Source organism: Anomalospiza imberbis, chromosome 5, assembly GCF_031753505.1.
Source record: "Anomalospiza imberbis isolate Cuckoo-Finch-1a 21T00152 chromosome 5, ASM3175350v1, whole genome shotgun sequence".
In the NCBI taxonomy this organism is placed as follows: domain Eukaryota; kingdom Metazoa; phylum Chordata; class Aves; order Passeriformes; family Viduidae; genus Anomalospiza; species Anomalospiza imberbis.
This window is the reverse complement of record NC_089685.1, coordinates 66,784,018-66,806,964: the sequence shown is the minus strand read 5'-3', so window position 1 is coordinate 66,806,964 and position 22,947 is coordinate 66,784,018. Positions and strand designations below refer to the sequence as shown.

General features: G+C 41.3%; 1 protein-coding gene and 1 long non-coding RNA gene across 8 annotated transcripts in view; one reads left to right on the top strand and one right to left on the bottom strand.

The window, feature by feature from the left end:
- Positions 1-8,309: 8,309 nt before the first annotated feature.
- Positions 8,310-22,947, top strand: part of LOC137474798 (potassium voltage-gated channel subfamily KQT member 1-like) — a 407,224-nt gene continuing 392,586 nt past the window's right edge. For 3 of the 5 annotated variants that reach the window (XM_068191686.1, XM_068191688.1, XM_068191687.1), the window contains exon 1: positions 8,310-8,917. In XM_068191686.1, coding sequence (XP_068047787.1) covers positions 8,535-8,917 — 383 coding nt within the window. In that variant the 5' untranslated portion in view covers positions 8,310-8,534. The remainder of the gene's footprint in view (positions 8,918-22,947) is intronic. The other 2 variants (XR_010999499.1, XM_068191689.1) reach the window with 2 other exon arrangements.
- Positions 17,606-20,349, bottom strand: LOC137475046 (uncharacterized). Of its 3 annotated transcripts, none has more exons than XR_010999662.1 (3): positions 20,313-20,349; positions 17,955-18,068; positions 17,606-17,848 (listed from the first exon to the last, which is right to left on the bottom strand). It is a non-coding gene; the product is annotated as an uncharacterized lncRNA (long non-coding RNA). The 3 variants fall into 3 exon arrangements; XR_010999661.1 differs by lacking the exon at positions 20,313-20,349 and adding an exon at positions 18,864-19,964; XR_010999660.1 differs by lacking the exon at positions 20,313-20,349 and having other exon boundaries at positions 17,955-18,848.

The following is a 22,947-nucleotide window of genomic DNA, read 5'->3' as shown; positions in this document are numbered from 1 at the left end:
ACATATACCAGCTCCTAGGGCAGAAAAAAAAAATAAATATTATTTAATGGCTTGGGTTTGATGCATTTGTTCTATTTTGTTTCAGTTATTACAATCTGCGTTGAGGAACTCCTTTCCTGGAATCTACAAGAGTCCTTACACTCTCTGTCTTTAGGGAGAAAAGGGAAAGAAAGAAATACTGCTTGTTATAATCCCTGTAAGGGATGGGCCATAGTGTATAAATGCCTAAATCCACCCAAAGCCATCTAGACTTCCTTCCAGTATGTCCCTGGGGATATTGCTGCACTGGGCTTGTCTGTCTTGTTCAGACCCCATTGGTCTGGTGGACAGGGTGGTGTTGAGTTAATTAATGGCTTGACTGAGGGGTCTTTTCCAACCTAAACAATTCTAGGACTCTGTCTCCTTCCAGTCTTCCTGTGCCTCCATTTCTCTTTGGGAATAGCCTCCTCCTGGAAAAGTTACAGCAGATTGTTTCAGCAGGATTTGACTGCAGAAGGGGTTCCTGGACAAATTGCCAACTCACAGCTTAGGACTCCTCCTCCACACAGGCTTCAATGAACAAGCCTCAGGCTTTGCCATCCTGAGGCCTGTTCCAATGTGTGGCTGTGGAGCCACAGAGCCATGATTCCATTGCATGGAGTCATGGAATATCCTGGGTTGGAAGGAAGCCCTGGCCCTGCACAGACACCCCAAAAATCCCACCCTGTGCCTGAGTGTCGTCCAAATGCCACTGGAGCACTGGCAGCCTTGGGGCCGTGGCCAGTCCCTGGGGAGCCTTTCCCTGATATCCAACCTAAACTCCCCTGACCCAGCTCCAGCCATTCCCTCGGGTCCTGTCCCTGGTCACAGAGAGAGAGGATCTGTCCTTCTCCTGTCCCTTGGGAGGAAGCTGCAGATCCCACTGAGGACTCCCCTTGGTCTCCTCCAAGTCAGTTTTCTCCCCTCACAACAAAAAATACAGCTTCTCAGTCACTGCATGCTGTTTGTCTCCCCAAAACAGGCACAGGCTCTTTCAACAACCTCTGTAAGATAAGCTCTGTAGATTTTTTTCAGGAAAACACAAATGGATTCATCCCTGGGAACATTTTCCCCATGGAACAAGATGGTGACACTGTCATGTTTAAATCTGGACTAGGTAGTGCTGCTTTTCTTAAATTTCAGCGTTTTCTTCTGTGCCTCAGGACATGTTCGTGCAGATGTTAATTGGGTTTTTTGGTAGCAATATGCTTGTGCCCCTGGCTATGCCCAGGACTTCTGATTTTAATCTTGTTTGTTTCTTATTACAACAGGACTGTAATATATTTTACCCTTTCATTACTAATACAGTGTCTCACAATGACTTCATCCTCTTTTGGATGGATTTTCAGTTTTGTCCACCTTTTGGATTTCCAAAAGGTGGACAAAACTGAAATGCCTCAGATGCCAAGTGTCTTTGCTGAGCTCATCATATTTAGCTGATTTTATTAATTCTGGGAAGAATGTAGGATCTGCTTCTCTGCTGGAAATGTCCTGGTTGACATTCTGAGCACCCAAAGTGGTGGGGTGGTACTCACCAGGGAGCTCTCCATCCTTCTTTGTGGAGGAGAGCTAAGTCAGCCTGGCTTATTGGGATTGCTTGGAATGCAGTGGCAAAACCCTTGGCCAGCCTTTGTGCTTGTGCTCTTTAAATCTCTGCAGAACACACTAAGCCTGACTTTCTGGCCATGCTACATGTGTGCACTGCATGTTATGTGCTCTGGAATCAGTGAGGCATTTAGAACTGCCAGAGAAAGCAATAGACAGCTCTATCAAAAAAATTACAGGAGACAAAAGTAAGAAATAAGAAAATATGCTCCACTTTGAGCACGAGGTGAATCATTTCAGAAGAGTTACTGCCTGAGGCTACAGCTTAGCTGAGAAGGAAGGTAAAGTGGACCTGGTACATTAACAATTTCAAGTTCAGTTTACTTCTCTTTAATATCTGCTTGGTAATCAATTGAAGGTTGTATAAAAGAGCCCACGGCTCACAGAAAAAACACTTTGTGGAAACTTTAGATAAAATTAATAAAATGTCATCATTGACTTTTTTAAACTCTTACGTGTAAAAATGCCCAACTGCACTTACCCCGAAGGGATCACTGTCATCTTTTCAAACTGCCTCTTCAGTTATAACATGCAGCTCCTATGTAAAGAGTCTCTTCTGTAGCAATAGTTCTATTTTAGTCAATCTTTTCAGATATACTTGAAATAAGCACCCACTTTTCGTGGTATTCTGTTACAACCTTAGAACCAATAACAGTATCCTTTTCCTCCAGTGCATCACTAATGATTTAAACAAATCCAATCAAACAATGCTGGGACACTTAATATAATTGAAAAAAGGAATCAAGTAACAGCTGAGGTTCACCATGTAAGAATTTATATTGTCTCTTATTATTTGAAGGTTCTCTGTGGCTCCTATCTGGTTACCTCTTCAGCAGTGACCATAGGAAACCAATTCCATGCAGTAATTTTGTCTTCCTTTAATGCAACATAAGCATAACAACAGATACTTTGCTCTTCATGGTAGCAGTTTATTTTAGTTCATCTGCTTTATTAATATCCGGATATTGAATATGCTGTGGCTTTATATAAAGCTGTGCTATGATTTATAATGAAAGAATTCTGCTGGCCTAGTGAAGAGCACTTAAACTGCACACCAAGATTGTCCAGGTGGAATAACATGAGAACATGAAATTTGGCTGCATCATTCTTAAAATGACTCTCATGGAGTGCATTATAATTATTGTTTGATTTCCCATAGTGCCTCAAATGGCAAACAGGATTAGGACCCTGTGATGCTGGCATTTGTCCAATAGAAATTAGTGCTCTTGAAACTTTGCTGAACTATGGTGCAAAAGTCATGGAATCAAAACCTTTCCCAATTCCAGCAAAGGAAAACACACTTCTTTGTCAGATCTTTCACCTGGTTCCTCAGCTTTCATCTTCCCCCATCCTTGTCGTGAGAGACAACCTAAAATAGCAACAGGATACCAAGCTAAGAGACTGAGGCACAGAGTATGTATATTCATGGAAAATTGAAATGTACCCTGAATTACTGTGGAATAATAGTTAAGCCATGCAAGTGATTTGCTTATCTGAGATTTTTCACATACACATGCACACAAAGATAAGCTGAATACTTGATGTCCTTGCTGAAATTAAAAATACGGCACTTTTTTAAGAGATGTGTGTTGGATGGCTGTGGACTCATCAGGACTCATAAAAATGAGAGAAAAACAGGGCTTGAAGTCCTTCACCACCGTAATGGTGGTGACATGTGATTTTTGGGTAGATGGGGGTCTGGGGCGGGGCAGGGGGTTGTTGGGCCGGGTCTCTTTGCTCTCTCCAGGGTGCTGAATCCCATGGGTACCACTGAACATCCTTTGGAAAGGGATACATCATCAGGGTACGGTTCCAGTACACAAGCTGTTGTACTTTGTTGGTTTTGTTTTGGGATCGTTATGGATGCCGGTTATCAGTGAGGTTTATTTTAAAAGAGGTAAAATAGGTAGCTATTTTCCTCTCTCTGCATGGTCAAAAGTGGCTGAATAGCTTTTTAACCAACCAGTCAAAAGCAGAACTAGAGATTTTCAGAATAAAATGTAGGCCCATGTGCTTATAATGTTGATGAATTTTCAAGAAATGAAAAGGACAGGTATTGTAGGAACAGGCAGACAACCTGACCTGAAAGTTGCTACTAGTTCCCTCTCTAATGATCATGTGGATTAATTGATCTTTTTTAATTTCCATTAGGCAGATAGAGTTTATTAGAGCCAGCATAGAAACAATAGTTTAGATCTTATTGTATGATTTAGTATAAGTTTTATACATTTATGATCGTTCTATGATCTATACATTCATTATATGCATCATACTATGAGATTGACACTTTCTTCACATCACGACTGTTAAGAAGTTCAGGCATTTCTTGAAGAACTTGCATCTTCTGTTCATTTTTTCCAATAAAATATTTCAGTTTTAATTTGAACAGAGAGGAAAAAAAAACCTTAATAAGTGCAGGAGTCAGGTTAATTTCTTACAGGCATTCTGTCATCGAAATGAGAGATTTATGGAATTCTTAGACACTACTCTGGGTCAAGCAGTCAGCCTTGTAGACTATCTATGTTAGTACAAAAATAATGAAGCACTGCCAGAACTCATAAAAGGCATTTTCTCACATCATATCTTTCCCTGTGTGGTAAAATGCTGCAATACATTTCACTTGGCAAACTTTTGGAGAGAATGGAAGCCCAGTGTCTCAACTGGGACATGCACCATTTTTCCAATACCACAGTGTACAAGTCATGATATCTTAGTTTACATTCAGCATATCCTTGTGAAGGAGAATAATGTTGTTCATGGTGCACATTAAATGGACTGCCAAGTGCTCCACAGACAGCTGAACTGTGTAGCAGATTGGCAAGACAAATATTGTCCCATTACAGTTCAAAAATAAACAGTATAGGGGATACTGTTAAGTGAACTCAGAGCTGAAGCTCCATTTCATAATTCTTAATTACCTTTGTTTACAGTCCCTTGTAAGAGCCCACCAGGCTGCGAAGTTGAATCAGAGAGCAAGGGCTGGGATTTTTCCCCTTTAAAGGCTCCACCAGCTGGACCCACACAACTCGCTGGGTTTGTGCCCCAGTGTGATCACTGTTAAGACCTCACAGCTGGCCCAGAGGGCTGTGTGGCACTCAGCAGTGCCCAGCTCCTGGCTATCAGTGCTGGCAGTGCTGCAGCTTGCAGATCCAGAGCAGATCTTCAAGAGCACTGATGCAGAGAGCTTACGTCTGGAGAATGGAATCCAGAATGGACAGAGGGGCGCGGGAATGTTTTCCAAGTCTCATCTACTCTCTACCCTTCAAGATATTTTCTAGCGTTAAGGATTCCATATTACCTGGCTCTTGCATGACTCATTAACACTTTTGTTCTAAAACACAGCCCCCCGAGGAGACAGTGGTGGGTGGTGTCAGTGGTGGTGTGTTTAGGTTTGTCTCTGAGAAGTGCCTCCTCCTCAAGAAGGGGCTCAAAAATACATCTCAGAGCCAGACATTTCTCTGTGCCTTTCCATCCTGGCCTTCTGGTTATAAATTCCCAAGTCTAGTGCTAAATGCAGTGCTGTCAGGTTGAGGAAGATGTGCTCTCTGAGCACGGGGGTGGCACCAGCCCCACCAAAATTAAGCACATGAAGTGAGCCCAGCCACAGAACTCACGCTCCTGTATATACACAGTTGCAGGATGCTGTGTGCATCTATAGTTACCAGTGAACACTTGAGCATTTAGACATCCCTGAAATCATGCCTATGATGTAGGTCATAAATTAGTGAGGTGACTAATTGCCTTTTGAGATTCTGACCCAAAGATGCAATATACTGCTTTTGGAGGTGTGAGAAGGAATGAGTTCAAGTCTTCCACCTCTCAGTCTATTAAAATCTTATCATTAAATCATCTTTTCCTCAACAGAGAAATAGGAGTCAGGTGCTTGGTGTCATTTCTGCAGGGGTTTCAAACCTGCTGCTATTATGTTGAGGTTTTGCATTTGCAGTAAAGCTGGGTACTACTGTTCCCTCAAAGGAAATTTATTTTTAACATTGAAATATCCATGAAAATTACTTCTTGGTTGGTTGGTTGGTTGGGTGTTTTTGTTTGGTTTGTTGGGGTTTCTTTAATGGTTTTTTTTTCCCTCCATACTTTGGCTAGTTTTGTAGAGCTTGGGTAATTACATTCAGGAGAGGTCAGAGGTGAGGAGAGATGGAAATTTTTTCATTTAGCAAATTACTGTCTGGAAAAGTTAATAGAGCAGAGAGTATAAAAGTATTAATTAGTGCAGCAAGCATTTCAGGAAGAAGCAAAAACCTGGAGAAGGATTTTTGTGGCTCCAGTCAAGTATCTGTTCTCAATGACCACTCACCTGCAGTAGTGTGTGGAATAATGTATTCAATTCTGTGCACAGGGTAAACTGAGCAACACAGCATCCAAAGAAAATGTTCTGGATGGGTTGGCTTTTAGATCAGACTACATGTATCATGTATCAAGAAAAAAGAAAGGAACTAAAAGGGTTTGGGTTTGGGTTTTTGTTTTGTTTTGGAGTTTTTGCAGTGGTATGGAAATATAACTAGGAAACTAAGAAATAACTTTCTGGAGTAATCTTTTCAAGGAAAGAGATGCCTTAGTCCCACAAGCAATTATGACAAAAAACTAAGACTGCAATGGCAGCATTCTTCCACTGATGATAACCATAGGGTAAAAGGGGTACCTTTGTTCCATTCTCAAACTCCTGGCTCTGGAAGAGTGGGAAGCTTACGTTTGGAATATTGGCATTGCAGACAACAGTCTGATTTCTGTTACAAGAGGGAGGAAAGGAGAGAAATAGCAGTATTCACTTTCTCCTTCCTGATTAGAAAGGTCAACAATAAAATGGGGAGTTGGATGCTGGAATGGTTATGTTTGGGATTCTCTTCCAAATTAATACAAAAAATGACCTGGAGCTCAAAAGGGCAACAACATGAAAGAACCCTGATTTTCCAGTACTTGATGTAATAATGAAGCGCTGCTTTTGGCTTTGTCAAAGCTTTGATAGAAAAAACCCTGAGCAACTGAAGCTGCTGTTTAGACTTTCCCAGTATGAAAGGAGGATGCAGAGCCTCCAGCTTGCCACAAGCATCACCTTATTCAGTGTTTAAAGATGTGCAGTAAGGAAAGGCTGCTTTTAATGCATTGCAATGAAGTGTCTGCAGATAAGAAAAAGACTGGCAGGGAAGTTAAGCTGTTGCTTGTGATTGCTGGTTTTGACAGCAGGAAGAAACAGAAGTAACTTCTCTCTGAAATCATCCCAAATGTTCCCGATTCTTTCTGTGCCTTTTGCAGGGGCAGCCATACAAGGCAGCCCAAAGGGAGGGCCCCTGCGTTGCTCAGGGTGGGACTTAAGGAGCCGTGGGCAGAGCCGGGCAGCAGCTTCTCTCCTGCACCTCTCCAGGGACTGCACGGTGTGCAGCAGCCGCCAGGAGAGGAATACACCTGGAGAAAGTAGGTGCTGTTTGCCAGCTGCTTTCAGGTTTTTCTGTGCCGTGTCTGTGGGATGCTGTGTGTGGATGGAGCAGCCCAGGAAAGGTGTTCCAGGCAGCTCTGCTTGCAGCTCTGTGTAGCCAGCCTTGTCCAGGCAGCCTCAGCACCCCAGAGTGAGCGGATGTTCCTAAAGGTGCTTCTCAGGGACCTGCTGCAGGCTGACTGGGATGAAGGGCTTTGTGATTTAATGTTTGCACCCTCCAGCTGATCATTAAGAGAACTGCTGAGGGAAGTGATGTATTTCTCTCTCTGCACTAGGACTGATGTGGAAATGTGAACTGGTGCTCACCTTTCCATGAGCAGTGTTAAGAAATGAGCCCTGTGTAGGAAAGTCATGTTAAAATGCGTACATGTAAATACTTTGTGGAATAACTTGGAGGGCTCTGTTCAGATGTACTGCACTAGCAGTTCATTCACTACACGAGAAGCTTTAAGCAACAGCAAAAAATAGGCTTAATTTATAAAAAGGGGGCTGTGTGTGAAGGCTGAAATTGTCTCTCTAAAATATTCTACCGAGGCTAAAGTAACTCTGAATGTGGGGTGTAAGAAAAAAGGCAGTTCAAAGAAAGACATGCACTCTCAGTCTTACAAAATTATTAATATTGCTGCTAAGAAATTGCTGCTCTGTATTAGCAGCGATTTAATTCTGCTTCATGAAATACATATTGATCTAGAAGAACCCTATTTTCTTATCTATTTTGTCTAGGTACTTGTTTGAGAGTAGCAAAATCAGCTGCAAACATGAAAGAGCTTGAAGAAAATTGAGGATCAGGCCAGGAGTCTTTGATCTTTTCCCTTGTAGCAATATTAACCTCCCAGTATCAGTTATCATTAATGGCATCGTCCTTTTTACACTTGAGAAAAGTTGTTCCAGAGTACTGTGGACTGCAGATTAGATCCTGTGAGGTGACTGAAATTATTTAAGTCGTAAATTCTTCCTGTAATATTAATGCTCTAGATACGTTCTCCTGAGGTGTAGGTGTTGAAGTTCAAAGCCTTATTCATGTATGTTTTGGTCAACACTTCATTTCTAATCAGGGCACTTCAAGAACGGTTCACTTGAAAGTAATCTGATAGGGTCAGCTGCCTCTGCTGCTGCACGAGTGTTGCACTGTTTAAATAGTTCTATGCTTTCTTCTTAACAATGTAATTTTGAAATTAATTTTCTTTCCTTCCTCCAGAAGTCTCAACCTCTTTTCTTTCCCAGACTCCTGTTCCTTCTGTTGTTACTGTCTCATGGGTTTTTCTGACTTAATTTCAGAGGATATGAGTGACAGCAGGTGACAGGCTGGCAGCTTCCACTTGTGTCACAGAAAAGCTCCATGATAACAGCACAAAGTCATCTCATCAGCTGCTGGAGAACCTTGGACACGGAAGACATCCAATCCCTACTTCATGATTTTAAATATTGATCAGAGACAGCAATACCTGGGTGTTGTTGCGGAATGTGCTGTGGTGGTGCAGAAGCTGCTGTGTACCCAGTGTGTGACCACTGTGAGCAGGATCAAGGCTCCACTCTCCAGCTGAGCACTCTGAGTGGAAATAGCAAATCTGCAGTGTTGTTGGAAGTCAGGGGGAGCCTCAGCACAATGCAGTATTCTCCTGTAGCAGTGAATCCAGAGCCGTCCATGGATAAGGGACCCGGGATTCCCCGGGGCCCCGGGGAAGGCACAAAGGCTGCAGCCTGCTCAGACAGTGGAGCCGGCAGGACCTGGACCACAGAGTGCTTCCAGAGCCAGCATCTGACCAAAACCAGCACCCAGGGACAGGTCTACAACTTCCTGGAGAGGCCCAGTGGGTGGAAGTGCTTTATCTGTCATTTTTCTGTGTAAGTACGTACATTTTCCCATGATCTTTGGTGTAAGAAAAATCTGAAACTGCCAATTTAATCAGCCAGGAATCAATACTTGGTCTCCTGTGCTAAAAACCTGTTCCATCAGTAATCCTCTCAAGGCAGTGGAAAAGCCAGTTCCTCAAAGAATCAGCCATTATATGCATTATCATTTCTAGAGAAGGCTTTTTATTCTTCAAATGATCTTTGTTTTCAAGGCTGTACATGTATATTTGGTATTTCTGAGGGCAGGTCCTCTGTACTCCTGGCAGTTCTGATTGTTGCTTTACACTGTTCCAGCTTCAGACACTGCAGTTTTTACCAGGAGATGTGGCACATCCAGCTGTGATCAGACACATTCTGCTCTTTTAAGTTTGTTTTGCTCATGTTATAGAGCCATAACAAGTAATTTGTTAGACAAACATATAACACTACTAATTTGAATTGATTTATAGTTGTGAACATGAAATAAGTACGAACTTAGCTAAATGTTTTTCATTATACCATGTATGTAGTACATGCAAGGAGGCAATTAAGGCTTCCATTTATCCTTTAAAGCTGTGGTTGATATATTAATCCAGATGTTACTGTTTTCTTTGGTTGCTTATGGTATCTGTCAAACTTAGCAAAACCTCAATTACTCTTCTGTATGCTGCTTAACAGAAAGATAATTTGTCATCTTAGCTGTAGAAAGGGTCCAGTTGTGCTCTCACTGAGACCAGAGCAAGTTTTACTGGCCAGCTGGGCCAAAAGGTCTTGCTTTTATTATAAAATTAGCATATTTTCTAAAGAAATGCAGAGTGTTGAAAGGACTCTGTCTGAGATTAACTATGGCCTGACTGCATTTTGGGGAAAAAACCCATTATCAGTGACTGCAGTCAGGAACTTCCCAGAGAAATATATGGTAATTTTAAGGATGAACCCTAATGCTTCTATTTAGCATAAAATAGATAGTCGCATTAATATTTGCTTCCTTTCCCCCCTCAACATCATATACCTATTTTTGAAAGGATTTTTTGATTAATGAAATTTCTTCAAGCAAAAAGATAAAGCCTCTTTCAAGGACTATGCTTATAGCATGCTTTAGTCCTAAGGACTAAAAATATGTGATTTGTGTAGATTTAAATATATGAATAGTCATGATTTAAGCCTATTTGAGACTACTAATCTTGCTAAAATTCATTCATCATCTGTGTTGCTTTTATCCCCAGCTGAGGTTGACCTTTAATATGCACTTTTTTATTCTGAAATGGGCATTAAAATAAAAAAAAAATCTATACACCCACTCAGTACTAGAAAATTGGAGAAAATACTGGTAATACCAACAGCAACTGTTTTTTTAAGGATTTCTACCATTTACATGAAAGAATATGTAAATTGAGTACTCTTACAAGTTATTTGTCTTTGAGGCTGCTAGAAAGGAAACATTTGAAACAGCTTTTGGCAAGCATTTTGTCTCAAGGATGTTTTTGCTAATAATTATCCCAGTAACTACATGATGTGTTCATTTAAATAACAAGTTTCTGTTTTGGAAAGAATATGCCTTATAAGATTATATATCATTACAACAAAACATTGTTAAAAAATAAACTACTAATCTAAAATACACCTAATTTTATAATTAAAACAACCTGTAATTTATTTTTAAACAGCTTCCTGTATTTTATGTGTGGGTTTGGAGGTAACTTAAGTGCAGCTCACTGATGCTGATGATTATGACTATTTCCCTAACAAATCCAAACTTTCAAGTACATGGCTGATATTTGTGTAACCTGGAGGAGCTGGATGTGCTCTGTCCCTTCTGTCCTTCATGTGCCACAAAGATCACACAACCCATGTACAAACTTCGGGGAACTTTCTGTCCAAGAGGGACTGGTGTCTATTCTGATCTGGAGTCAGTTCTGCTAGAAGGAACCTGACTTTCCAAAACCAGGCAAAGTGAGGGAACAGCAAGTGCTCCAGGAGGTGACCTCTTCTCATTCTGAAATTACCAAGATAATCACCGATAACACTTGTAGAAAGTTTCTTTTACGGGAATAAGCTCAGGGTTCTTATGGAACTTGATAACAATGATAGAAAATGGAATTACTTTTGCCAAATTAAATCTAGAATTTGTGTTCTTTTAGTGGAGTAGTTGGAGTTTTTATGGAGGTTGAAATTATGGTTTCAAAACAAAATATTCGAAGGGGTGAGTGGGTTTACTTGAGAATGCCTCCTGCAAGTCTTGAAAACCTTCTCATTTGGATACTTTTCTGGGTTAGGACTGTGAAATACTTCACTTCCAAAAAACCCAGTAGAGTAGAGGATCTCACTTAGCAAGAGCTGAGGGCTTGAGAAGCAGCTGCTCCATGAACTGACAATGTATTGATCCCATCCAAGCAATGCCTGTGGCTATGTAAGAACCTTGCAGTGTTGGAGATCACCTGTGTTAGAGCCCAGCTATTTGCTGTGAGGTCCTCAGTCCAGAAAAAGCAGCATGTGCCTGGCTTGGATTAATTTTTAAACTCAGCTATGCACTTGCTTAAATCGCATCAAAATGTCAGGTATTAGGGTTTAACCCTCATATTTTCTCTCTTGAAAGAAAAATACATGTATTGGTGATAGTTATTTATGGCAGTGACCTTACTTGGCAAACCTACACATTTAAATCTTTTAATTGCAGGTGGAGTCTTACTTATGTGAGGGATATATTTCTGAAGTCTACATCCATTTAGTGACTACTGGAATGGCTCCGCTGTAGTCTGGAATGTTGTGTCCACCTGGCTAGCTGTCACTTGTCACTGTTCTGTGAGCCACAGAGGCCACTTGTGTCAGCCCGAGGTGATGTTGCAGTGCTGGTTCCAGGCAGGAAACCCCTGAGTGTGCCCACGATCTAAATTATCAGTTACACCCTGCTCACTGCAGTCCAACCTCCTTTCATATCTTTTCCATTTCTCTGGAGCATGCAGGGACTGCTAATTTTGGTCTTTTGTGCTGCTTTTGCTTGGATAGATGAATTTTTCAGTTAAAAAGCCAGAGACTTAGGGGAAACCTGGGTTCCTTTGGACTAAGAAGTGAGGGAGAAGGACAACTGGCTAACACTGAGTGTGGTGAAAGAGGGAGAGAAGAGAAAAAGGGACTGAGATGCTGAGGTCCACGTTGGTTTGTGGTGGAAGCGGAGACTGGTGCCAGTGATGCTGAAACTGGAGGAAAACAATACAAGAGCAGAGTAGCTCAAGAACAAAGATAATCTGATTTAAGCGGGAGGCACAAAGGAAAGAGGAAAAACAGGTTGTGGAGATCAGAAAGCTGGACACAGGCACAAAGGGGACAGCTGGAAATGGTCAAGAAGCTCAGAGAGCCACTGGGAGGAAGACGGGTAGGACATGACAGCTGGGAGCTAGGGAAAGCGGGAGCGTGGAATTCATGATGGGACAATGAACCTTTCACCCATAGGCAACTAATTTGAATCTTGTCCAAGTCAATAGTTCAATAGAAGAAGAAGCAGTGATGGCTGTGGGGAGATGCAAAAGGAGCTGTTGGTCCCAGTCCAGTTCTTAGCAAATGGATGTCACATCACCCCTGGAGTCAGCACAGCTGGAAGGACTGCTGTCAGGCACTGGAAAAACCACAGGCTGGCTGGGAGTGGAGGCAAGTCCAAGGCAAGAGGGAGGTAGGGAGGTCCAGGACAGGGACTCTTTAACTGTATTCTCAGACCTGCCATTTTCTTCCTGTGTAACACTGCAAAAGCTTAAGTGAGAACTTGCAAATATTCCAGGTCACTTTGTCCTGGTTTGGCCACTTGTTAAATAAGTGTTAGTCCTTGCTCTCATTCGAAAGTTAGACCAGCCTTTGTATCCCATAACCTCCTTTGGGATGAGGTGAGCTGATCTAACAGCTCATTGCTAACAAGCCAGCGCCAGTTCCTCTCCCTTCATCCACCTCCAGCACTCAGCTTGCTCCTGCCAGCTGTAGTTGTCCTTCAACAGTTAAACTTGGAGTTACACTTGGATAGCCAGTTCATCTTCTGACACCAGCAGAAGCCTACCCCATTGAGAAAGAGTGGATGGTCTTCAGTCTGGTTAGTACTGCACATGAAGCACCTTGAAACACTGCCCCACTCTTGTTTTCTCAGTGGATCAAAATCACTTGTTGAATTTCATACAAAATTGTGCACAATAATTGCAAAGTAACATTGCAAATCATCTGGCAAGGACGGCAGACCACCTGGTTTGACTGCAAAGCATTTCATAAAGGCAGTGTTTGGGTAGCCATAAAGTCTGCTCTGCAGGCGTCTTGAGATTCCTGGGGAAACAGCTCCTCCAAATGGTGGCTGAAAGAGGGCAATGGCTGTTGCTCCAAAATATTCCTATGGGATGCTGCCTGTCTCTGGGAATTGTGTGGCAGACAGGGAAAATGTTTTCCCTAAAGTATGATCTCCCAAGAGCTGGCATGGTGGTTTACCAATGCCAAAAGGTCTTGGTGCCCCTCTGTCACCTTCCCTTCTTCTCTTCTGGACACACATTTCTACTGCACAACTCGTGTTGCTTCTGGCACTAACTGGAGCCCTCCTATGCTTCATCAGCTCCCTGTAATGGCAGGAATCTAGATCAGCAGGAAATGAGGAGCTTTTGGGACCTTAATGAGTTGCAGCATGTCAGCAAGTGGTCTAATAGGGCTGCAACCAGCGCTAACACAGTTGGCCAAGACTGGAATGGAATGAGGCAATCATCTTTCTTTTTTTTTCTTTTTTTTTCCCACCAGAGAGCTGTGGTGTGGGCTCAGTTTTATATGAAAACATGCTCTAGATTTACTTTGTTAGCCGTCTCCTCCTCCAGACTGACTCCCACAGCTCCTTCAAAGAGAAGCACATGGGCACGCACACACACACACACACACACACACACATACCTGTTTCTGGCAGCTTGTTTAAAAAAAAAAACAAACTCAACTGAACAGTTACTGCTGAATAATTAAAAGTGCACGATCCTTTCAAAAATGTGAACATCGATAACACACGGACTTAAAACTTCAGGAAGAAAGTACAAAAAGATCAAAAAACATATTTATAAAAGGGGGGGCTAGCCAGCAGAGGATTTTTTTCCGTTAGAAAAAATTCTGTGTACCAATGTCTGTGTCACTGTGAGTAATGCATAAACAAGTGAATTCAGATTATTTGGACCAATTAAAAATTGCAATGTTTTCCTACTATTTTTTCTCCTCAGACTTTGCTTTCTCAGTTTTTTTTTACTTCCTCCAACTCCATGTAAGAGATGCTAGTTGTGTTCTGTTTATGAAATTGCAGAAGTTCAGAGCCACCATTCTGGCTGGTATTCCATTTTTATTTGTGTACAACTGTTGCTGTTGTAAAGAACTTTAAAAGGCAAAAAATGTAAGGGTCTAGTGGTTCCATTTAATGGGGCACTTGCCTGCATATATTTTGATTCTTTGAGTGTAGCAGTTCTTTAGTGAAGTGAAGTAAGTTAGCACAGTGTTCTCCAGCTCCTGTTTTTATCTGGAAATGGAGCATATAACCCATTATAAATAATGGGTTATATCAAACCATATAACTGTTTATAACTGTTCATCTCAAAGGGACTGTCAAATTCCCGTTTCTGTCCTTTCCACAATTATCTCTAGAATGCAAGCAGATATTTTGCCTTTTCCAATGATGTGATTGTAAAATGACCAACACAAGCAACAACTAAAGTTCAGAGTAATTACAAGCACATGGCTGCTTTTGAGATTCTGGCTTTGACCTTGATGTCACAGCTTGATTCTGGACATGGTGTATTTTCATAAGAGTAAGGCCTATTATTATTATTACTCATTACTTATTATGTTTAGGGTGTTTCTTGCCAGCATAACATTACTTATTTGGAATTTTATATAGAAATGTCACTGACAAAGTTTTCAGTTTAGAACTACATTGGCTACTTTTAATCTGTGTACTAACTACTGAGAGGTACTAAGCAGACGTCTTTGATGACAAGCTTCAGGTACCAAAAGAGGAGCAGTATTGAAGGGAAGAAACTCAAGAAGTCCATATTCATTAAAGTGGGATGCTCCTCTTACTGCTTAGAGTTGCATGTTCAGCTGGATGAGATTATGGAATGGCTGAAGTTGCTAATGAAGGCGCACTGATATTAAAGGAAATTGTCATTAGGGTTCTGTAAAGTTCCAGGATTTGGTTGTTCTAAAAATACATGGGGGTAGTTAATAATTTTTAACCTCTTTTCCTAAGGAAACGAGGTGTCTGCAACCACACTGTCTGAGCATGTCTGTCTGAAAGGGCCTTACCAAAAACCTTTGAGCCAGCTGGCAAGTTCCAGCTAACGTGGACAGGGGATGAGACATGATCAGAGATACTGTGCTTCTTCTCATTTGGTTAAAACAGACATTTGTCTAGAGGAGAGAGAAATTAATATCCCCAAGATGAGAACACTTCACTTTGAGGTCCTTTAGATTGTTTGGCACCAAGGAGTCTTTTCAGGAGAGAGATGTTAGGAAAGCTCCTAAGGAAGAACTTGGATCTGGGAGTACTTTGTGTTAGGCACTGTCACCTAACCACAGGGCACAAAGCCACAGCATGAGTAAGTTCTATTTTCATTTTTTGAATTATTGATGACTTTTTCCATCATTTCTGTAAGAAATTTGATCCATCTTATTCTAGAAGCTCAATTTTGTAATAATCTGAGCAATTAATATACATTAACATCTCCCCCACGGGCTAATGTTTTCTGTAGTGAAAATAAATACTGTAGCTTGACATTGCTATGGTGCTGTTGATGGAATTTGGTTATGCTTTTGTGGAAAAAAACCCCTTTGTTCTTACAGAAACCAGTAAAATAAAAAGATATTCCATGGTGTTAATGTTACAATTACTCATGAACTTAAGGACTCAACACGGTACCAAATTCAAGAAGAAAAGTGATGATCAAGCTGGCATTAACTCAGCGGATATATTTTCACAGTATCAGTTTATTCATTTGTTCTTTCCCTTTTCTTCTTCTGAAGCCAGGAGACATTATTTAATGTGAATACTGTGAGGAAGCTGGTGTTGCATTTTGAATGGTGGTTGGAATTTCCTGTTCCCTTGGAGGCGTGTCCTAAATCACATGCCAAAACCTACTGACTTTTGTGTTACAGTCAAGGTTGGTGATAAAAGTATCAGAATCATCAACACTGAAGTCATGATGATGGACTGGTTTTGTCACTGTTTAAAGAGCTGATTATGTCTCTTCTAGAAAGTCTTAGCTGTAGAATCAGAATGGAAGATTGCAAGACATGCACAGATAAAAACAAGAGAAACACAGAAGCACAGACGGAAGATACGGGCACTCAGTGGAATCGAGGAGCTTAAATCCCAGGAAAGGCAGAGCATTAAATAAAAGGTTTCAGTAAGATCCATGCTCCTGGTGACTGTAAGGGATGTGTGAATGCAATTTGTCAGTTCTGAAATCTGCCAGAAAAACTAGTAGAAAAAGCAAAATCCAAATCTTAGTGCTCTTCAAAGAACACCAATTAAGTTAGGCTGTCAAATGTTTGGAAATGTGAAGTGCTCATTACTAACAGGGGCTGTGGATGTTTTATAAATAACATCCCACAGCTTGGATCAGTAGATCCAGAAAGTTGGTTTCATATGGGAGATTATTTTGTAGAATGTGTGGCTCATGCTGTGGTTTGAACAGCATTGTTTTTAGCTGTTGATCCAGCCCTGTTTGTGATGAGTTCTGTATATGCAGATAATTTCACTATTTATAAATAAAATTTTAAATTCCCTTGGTGTTGTAGAAATATTGACTTATTATTTCTGATAGGAACCAGGAAGGCAATTTCATGTTATGTGCAATGGGGCTATTGGGAATTTCTGGGTGCAACTCAGAAGAGACAGCTGAAAACAGATATCCTCATTATATCCATGCGATAGGTGGGATTTTGCTTTGGTTGAGGGCTTCAAAGCTTTGAAAATATTTTATTCTGGGGTAGAAAAAAGAAAATCAGATATGGCCAAATTCTCTGCTAGGCATGCTCCCTGTTAGTAGAGTCCAAAGCTAGGCAGCTTTCCATTAAAATGTGTCTGGTCTCCTTCTCCATTTCTGCTGAAACCAACACATTCCCAGACTATTTCTAATATTAACAGATTGGTATTTTCACCAGAAAAATTGTCCCTTTACCAAAATTTCCAACTAAACTCTAATTTGATTGCATATGGATAAGCACAAAGACACATCAAACTTCAGGAGCCTGGAAATAGGTTTATGAGAGAACTGAGGGACATCAAAAGTTGCCTACAAAGGCATGGGGACAACCTTCTCTTCGTGACCTAGAAACTCCTTCAGATAACAAAAATATGTAAAGACCAGGAGTGAGGTTTTATTCAGACCAGCAGGAATGTTTTTCAGAAGCACATGGCTATTCAACATGAGACAGTAGAGTCCCGTTTAGAAGAAAGTGTTTCATTCACTCAGGAATGAGAACATGCACCTTTAGAGTATGAAAAAAGAAAAAATGTTCTCCTTAGTTTTCCTGCCACAAAATGACCAGTTAAAATAGAAAGCAGCCCATGCCACTGGAGCCCCTCAAATAATTTTCTGTTTGCTAAACTCATTTATTGACCCTAACAACAGGCTGACTTAGAGCTTTTGATCTCCTTTAGACAACTCTGTAGTCTGTCATCCAGAAACAAGCTGAAACTCCAGTGGATGTAGTTGCACATAGATTTACTTGGACATATTAGCCTAAATTCAGTCAATTTTTCTTTTAATTTAAGTCCAGCTGAAGCAACTGCATTTCTTCTCCCCTACTGTGATAGTAGGCTGGAACATTTTGGCTTTGTTTCTTAGATTCATGGGACAGTTTGGGTAGGAAGGGACCTCACAGATCATTGAATTCCACACCCTGCCATGGGCAGGGACACCTTCCACTAAAGCAGGCTGCTCAAAGCTTCTGGAGAAAATAGCAGATAGAATAAAGGATTATCTAAGGAATCTAAAAGGCAGGGTTTCCATATACTTTCAACTGGAACATGTAGAAGCCATTTGTAGTTACCTACCTGGAGGGCTTTCACAGAGTGAAGAGAGGCACAGTAGCTCAGTTTTGAGGAAGCAACAGGACACATCTGGTTGTGTTAAAATCATCAGCAACCCACGGTCCAGGACTCTCAGTTCTACAGAGCATGGGTTTCAATAGGTTTTCCATAACAATTTTTGTTGATTTGCTTTCATTAGAGAGCTCATATTTTTCTTAAAGTGTTTTTTTTCTCTAAACAAAAATTTGCTGAGTCAACAAAGTTTGGTAAAGCCCAGAAAGCCACAAAGCTACTGTTTTGGATTTGGTTGCCAAGGAGTATATCTCTGTGAATTTACAAGTTTGTCCCCTCCCCACCCATCCCTTTTTTGTTGTCCAAGAGATAACATTGCCACGAGCATCTTGTATATCAGCACTTCAAATACACTTATCTGCAGCAGAAGATAAACACAAAGCCCCGTGTGCACAGTTTTTGCTAGAAATGGAATTATTTGCTGCAAAACTTAAAAGGAAGAATTATGACTACTCCTCCTTTAAGAACTTCCATTAAGCTTGTCTTCCATGGAAGATAAGTTTGTTACAGCATGACCTTTGAATGATTCACCCTGGAGAAAGTGCTTGACATAATTTTACTCTCAGTGGTAAATTAACCTGCTAGTTCCCAGTGTTTGTAGGCTTTACTGAAGTGTGCTCATGGTCAGTAAATCCATTCAACAGAATTTGTCCCTGGCTACAACAGCAACAGAAACATGTTTCCAGTCGCACCAGCTACTCTCCAAAAGGAAGCAACGTTCAGGAGGACCAGGACATAAAGAAGCACTGATTTGCAGCCTTTAACAGGACTGCCTCTTTAATCTGATTAACACATGGGACAGATTTAAGGATGATGGTCTAAAAGGATTGATGAGAAAGCAGTTGTATTTTTTGTGTATACCTGAGGCTTAAGGAACTGGGGAGAAGTCAAGAAATACTAAAATTTCTTCAACATTAACAAGATGTCTCTTGGGAAAGCATGACACTTCATCTTCTGTGTGAACAGTATTATGTGAGAATGTGAAACCAAAGGGGAGGTTCTCAAATACTCCTCTTTCCTCTGATGTGTAAAATATTTTTTTTTTCTGCTCAAAGAGAGAATGAGGAAGGGTCTGCAAATAGGTGATCGGGAATAAATTTCCATCTTCAGAAAAAAAAAAAAAAAAGTTGGAAAAGAAAGCCAGGTGTTTTGAGAGGAAATACTTCACTATTTTTAGTAGCTCTATGGCAGAAAAGGGAAAAAAGTATTTGCAGAAGTAACAGCTTGGATTGTGGCTCAACATCCTCAAGAATCACAGAAAGAATGAAAGATAACAAAGTACTAGAAAGGAGAACCTCGGTTCCTTTAGGATAGGAAAGAGTAGACCAGCTCTACTAGTTGGTAATTATTTCTATCTCTGCCTTACTGACTTCCTGCCTTTAGGAACTGAACAGCTGCCAGCAGGTGAAACTGTTCTCTGTGGATGCAGATAACTCCCTGCAAGCAAGTAAACAATCATGCTGTGCTTTCTCACCCTTTCAGCACAGAGAATTGTCCTTTTCAGGAGAGAGTATCAATAGCAGGGGCAACATGAGGAAGCCAGACTGGAGCTGCTGGGGAAAGGGAAATTGCCAGATGACAAGCTTTAAATAGCTTCACCCCAAGTCAGCAATATGAAACACACACCCATCCACTTGCCTTACCTATAGGTATCCCAGAAATCCAATCAGAAATATTTAGGGAGACCTGGATCTGTTTGGCACTTGCCAACGAGTTAACACTGGTCGACTTTGCCATTGCCTTTGAGGGAGAGCTTGTCCCTCAAACCAGCACCTGCAGTGAGACCCTGAGACAAACCCAGAGGTATTCAGGGAGGAGCCTTGCTGAGGGTTTGCCTGTGGCACCATGCATCCAGCTCTTGACAGGGAATTTGGCACTCACCCAAGCTTTTTTCCTCCAGTGTGTTTAGATTGGTTAGAGCTATGTTTAGCATTCCAGAGGCTGTTAGGAGCAGTCCACAAGGAGCTTTTCTGATTGCCTGTGAGGCAGAGAGGTTGGATTCTGCAGATCAGCTGGCAATTAATTAGGCTTTTTAAGTGTGGACTCCTCAAAGCTAACCTGCATTGTGGTGTGTGGTCCAGTTACAGTAACAGTAACTTAAAGAAAACTGTGAAGGCAGCATGCACTGAGTGCTGGCTCAGAGATATCAGAGGGGGAAGAAGATGCTGCTCCACTGTGCTAGAGAAAAGGTGCAAAAGGAGTGTTGGTTTCTTTGGGAGTGGATTTACCTGGGGTGCAGGGAGGACTTGACCTTTGTTTCCACTACTTGTCTGCCGCCCTTTTGTCATACCTCAGATACCACTTACTCACTAAACTCCACCTGTGGCTTCTTTCCAAGAGCCTGTGGGTGAGCATTGAGTATAAACTGCTGCAAATGCACACAGAGACATCACCAGCCATGGCTAAACCCTGGCTGTGGGGCTGCTGTGTAAACCAGGGGTCCTGAATGGCACCTCAGGGCTTTTGGCTCCAGCCTTGTCCTGCCTCCCCTTCCAGACATACAAATCCAAGGGGAAAGCTGTCCTAGCTTCTTCACATTGAGGCTGTGTCCATCCATGAGCTGCTACCTGGGTTGGGTTGTCATGAACTGTGAGATCACAGCCTGGATGAGAACCATTTTGGCCTTGTATTTGGATGTATCTACCGTGACACACTATTGTTATTTTTACCTTCTTAAGTCTATCTAACTCTGTCTGAGAATACCAGAAACTGTCCCTCATCTGTCTCAAATGCAGTTTCTCAGCATTTGATCCAGTAAAGGATAGGCAGATCTACTTCCATGTTGGTTCCAGAGTAGTAATTATGTCCATTCCCTCTTACTTTAACAGGTTGCTGTGTCCCCATGGAGATGACAGCCTGCCCACAGCAGGGTTTTCTTTTTTGTTTTGGGGTTTTGGGGTGTTCTTTTAATGTTTGGCCTCTTTTTTTTTTTTTTTTTTTTTTTTTTTTTTTTTCCTAGTTGGTTGATTGGGGGTTTTGTGTGGTTCATTTTGTTTTATTCTTTTATGGCTGTTGCTGTTCTTCATGCCCTCGCTAAATTATTAATCTGTGCTTGTCTTTGACTTTGTCCCCACTGCAACTGAATTTGTACTCAGCTCATGTGAGCTGCCTTTGCTATTCATTGGGAAGGAGTGACACTCACTGGCCAGAGGATATAGTGCCATAAATTAAGTGAATTTAAAGGGTCCTTTGAATGGTTTTAGTGTGTGATTTGGAAGTGGGAAAAAAAAAAAAAAAGAGAATCTCAATACATAAAACCAGGAGAGAAGCAACAATAAGCTCAAAGTTATGATACCTGCAGACTGTGTTGGCAGTTTGGGGTACCTTAGTAAAAAAGAGGCACCAATTGTCCTTCTTTTTTCATCCTCAGAATGTGAATTCTCCATGGATTTTTATGTATTACTAGTGAGTGCAGTAAAAGAAGTTAAAGGTATTTTGAAAGGATGTAATTGAAATGGCAGGGATCGGGAAGAAATTAAGAGTCTGTACACAGAGGAAGTGACTGTCTCTTTGTACATCTCTGCTGGATCTGTTTGATGTGCTGGTTTCAGGGACAAGCCAAGTTAAAATGTTCCCTTTACCATTGACTGAAGGATAGTCTGAGCTGCAGGAGAGTTCTGTGGGCCTTTAACACAGTCCTGATGTGTGGATAAGTCTATTCACCTTTTTGTGTCTTTCTCCATGTACCTGTCACTAGGATTGCTGATTGGAAGTAAAAGCCGTCTGGATAAAGAAACTCCTTGGTGGAGCACACGATCCAATGGAGTGGGGTACTCAGTACTGATCTCATAATAAAAGTATAAGAAAAAGGGGTTCTATGACCCTGCTTACCTTACTTTTACATGGAAGGCAGTGCTGCTGTATTTAGAAAAGGCTAAAGTTCTGCAGTTTTCCAAGCCTAGAATCTTCTAGTGTTGAACACTGGCAATACCCTTATGCTTTGAACCCCTTATTAACTTGTTATTTTCCATTTGCCAGAGGCTGGCTTGTGTTTCAGTATCTGTCCTCGAGGTTTTGCTCTGATTTCCTTTTTGGAGCATCACTCTCCAGGAATGCTGGGTTCTGTCTCCTCTGCTGGTTTATCTTTTGGGCAGTGCAGCAGCTCATTGAAGCAATAAATCGCTTTTATTGTGCCTTGGATAGATCTCTGTACCCCTTATAACACAGCACTGTTTTCAGAGATAAATATTTGGGGATGAGAGTGAAACTGGTGAATAATATGTCTGGCAACTTGTGCATGTTGAAGTAAAAGGAGTAGCAGGACTGAGTGAAGGGTTGTGAAACTCATAAACCATGAGAACGTGGCTGAGATCTGTCCTGAGCTAAAGGTGCTGCTACCCTTGACTAAGATGTATTATCTGGATCCCTTTTCTCTTATACTGTGGATCAGGATGGGTAAATATTGAGGAAATGCAAACTTGATTCAGAGATAATTGTACATGTAGAGCTCTAACCGCTACTTACGAAATCTATTTATTAATGATTGCCCTAATCTTCTCAAATCTTCACTTGTGGTTAAAAAGTGTCAGAGTCCTTTCAGAGCCAGATAAAAAGAAGCAGGACCTTTTGTTTTTATAACTTCAAATCAAGTTTTAGGCTTGAAGAGGTCAGCTGTTGCAATTTCCTTGCAGTGTGTGAATGATCAGACCAAACATACCAAAGAATTGTTTCCAGTGTTCATTATCACCTGTTCAGTGTTCCTGGGATTCCTAAGGCAGTCTAAAACTCTGAGGCACTCTAAGAAGAGAAAAAGGAAAGCTGAAGGGCTCCATAGATATTAACATTGTCCCATTTTCCTTAGTTCTAGTCGTGATTTGAATGTGCTGCATAAAGAATATTGGCTCAGCCTACCCTCCGAGGTAACAAGGCAAACATATTTTGGGGGTTTCCATATCCAAGTAGTTCTTTGCAGTAGATTTTCTATCCTGTATCTGTGTTGGGAGAA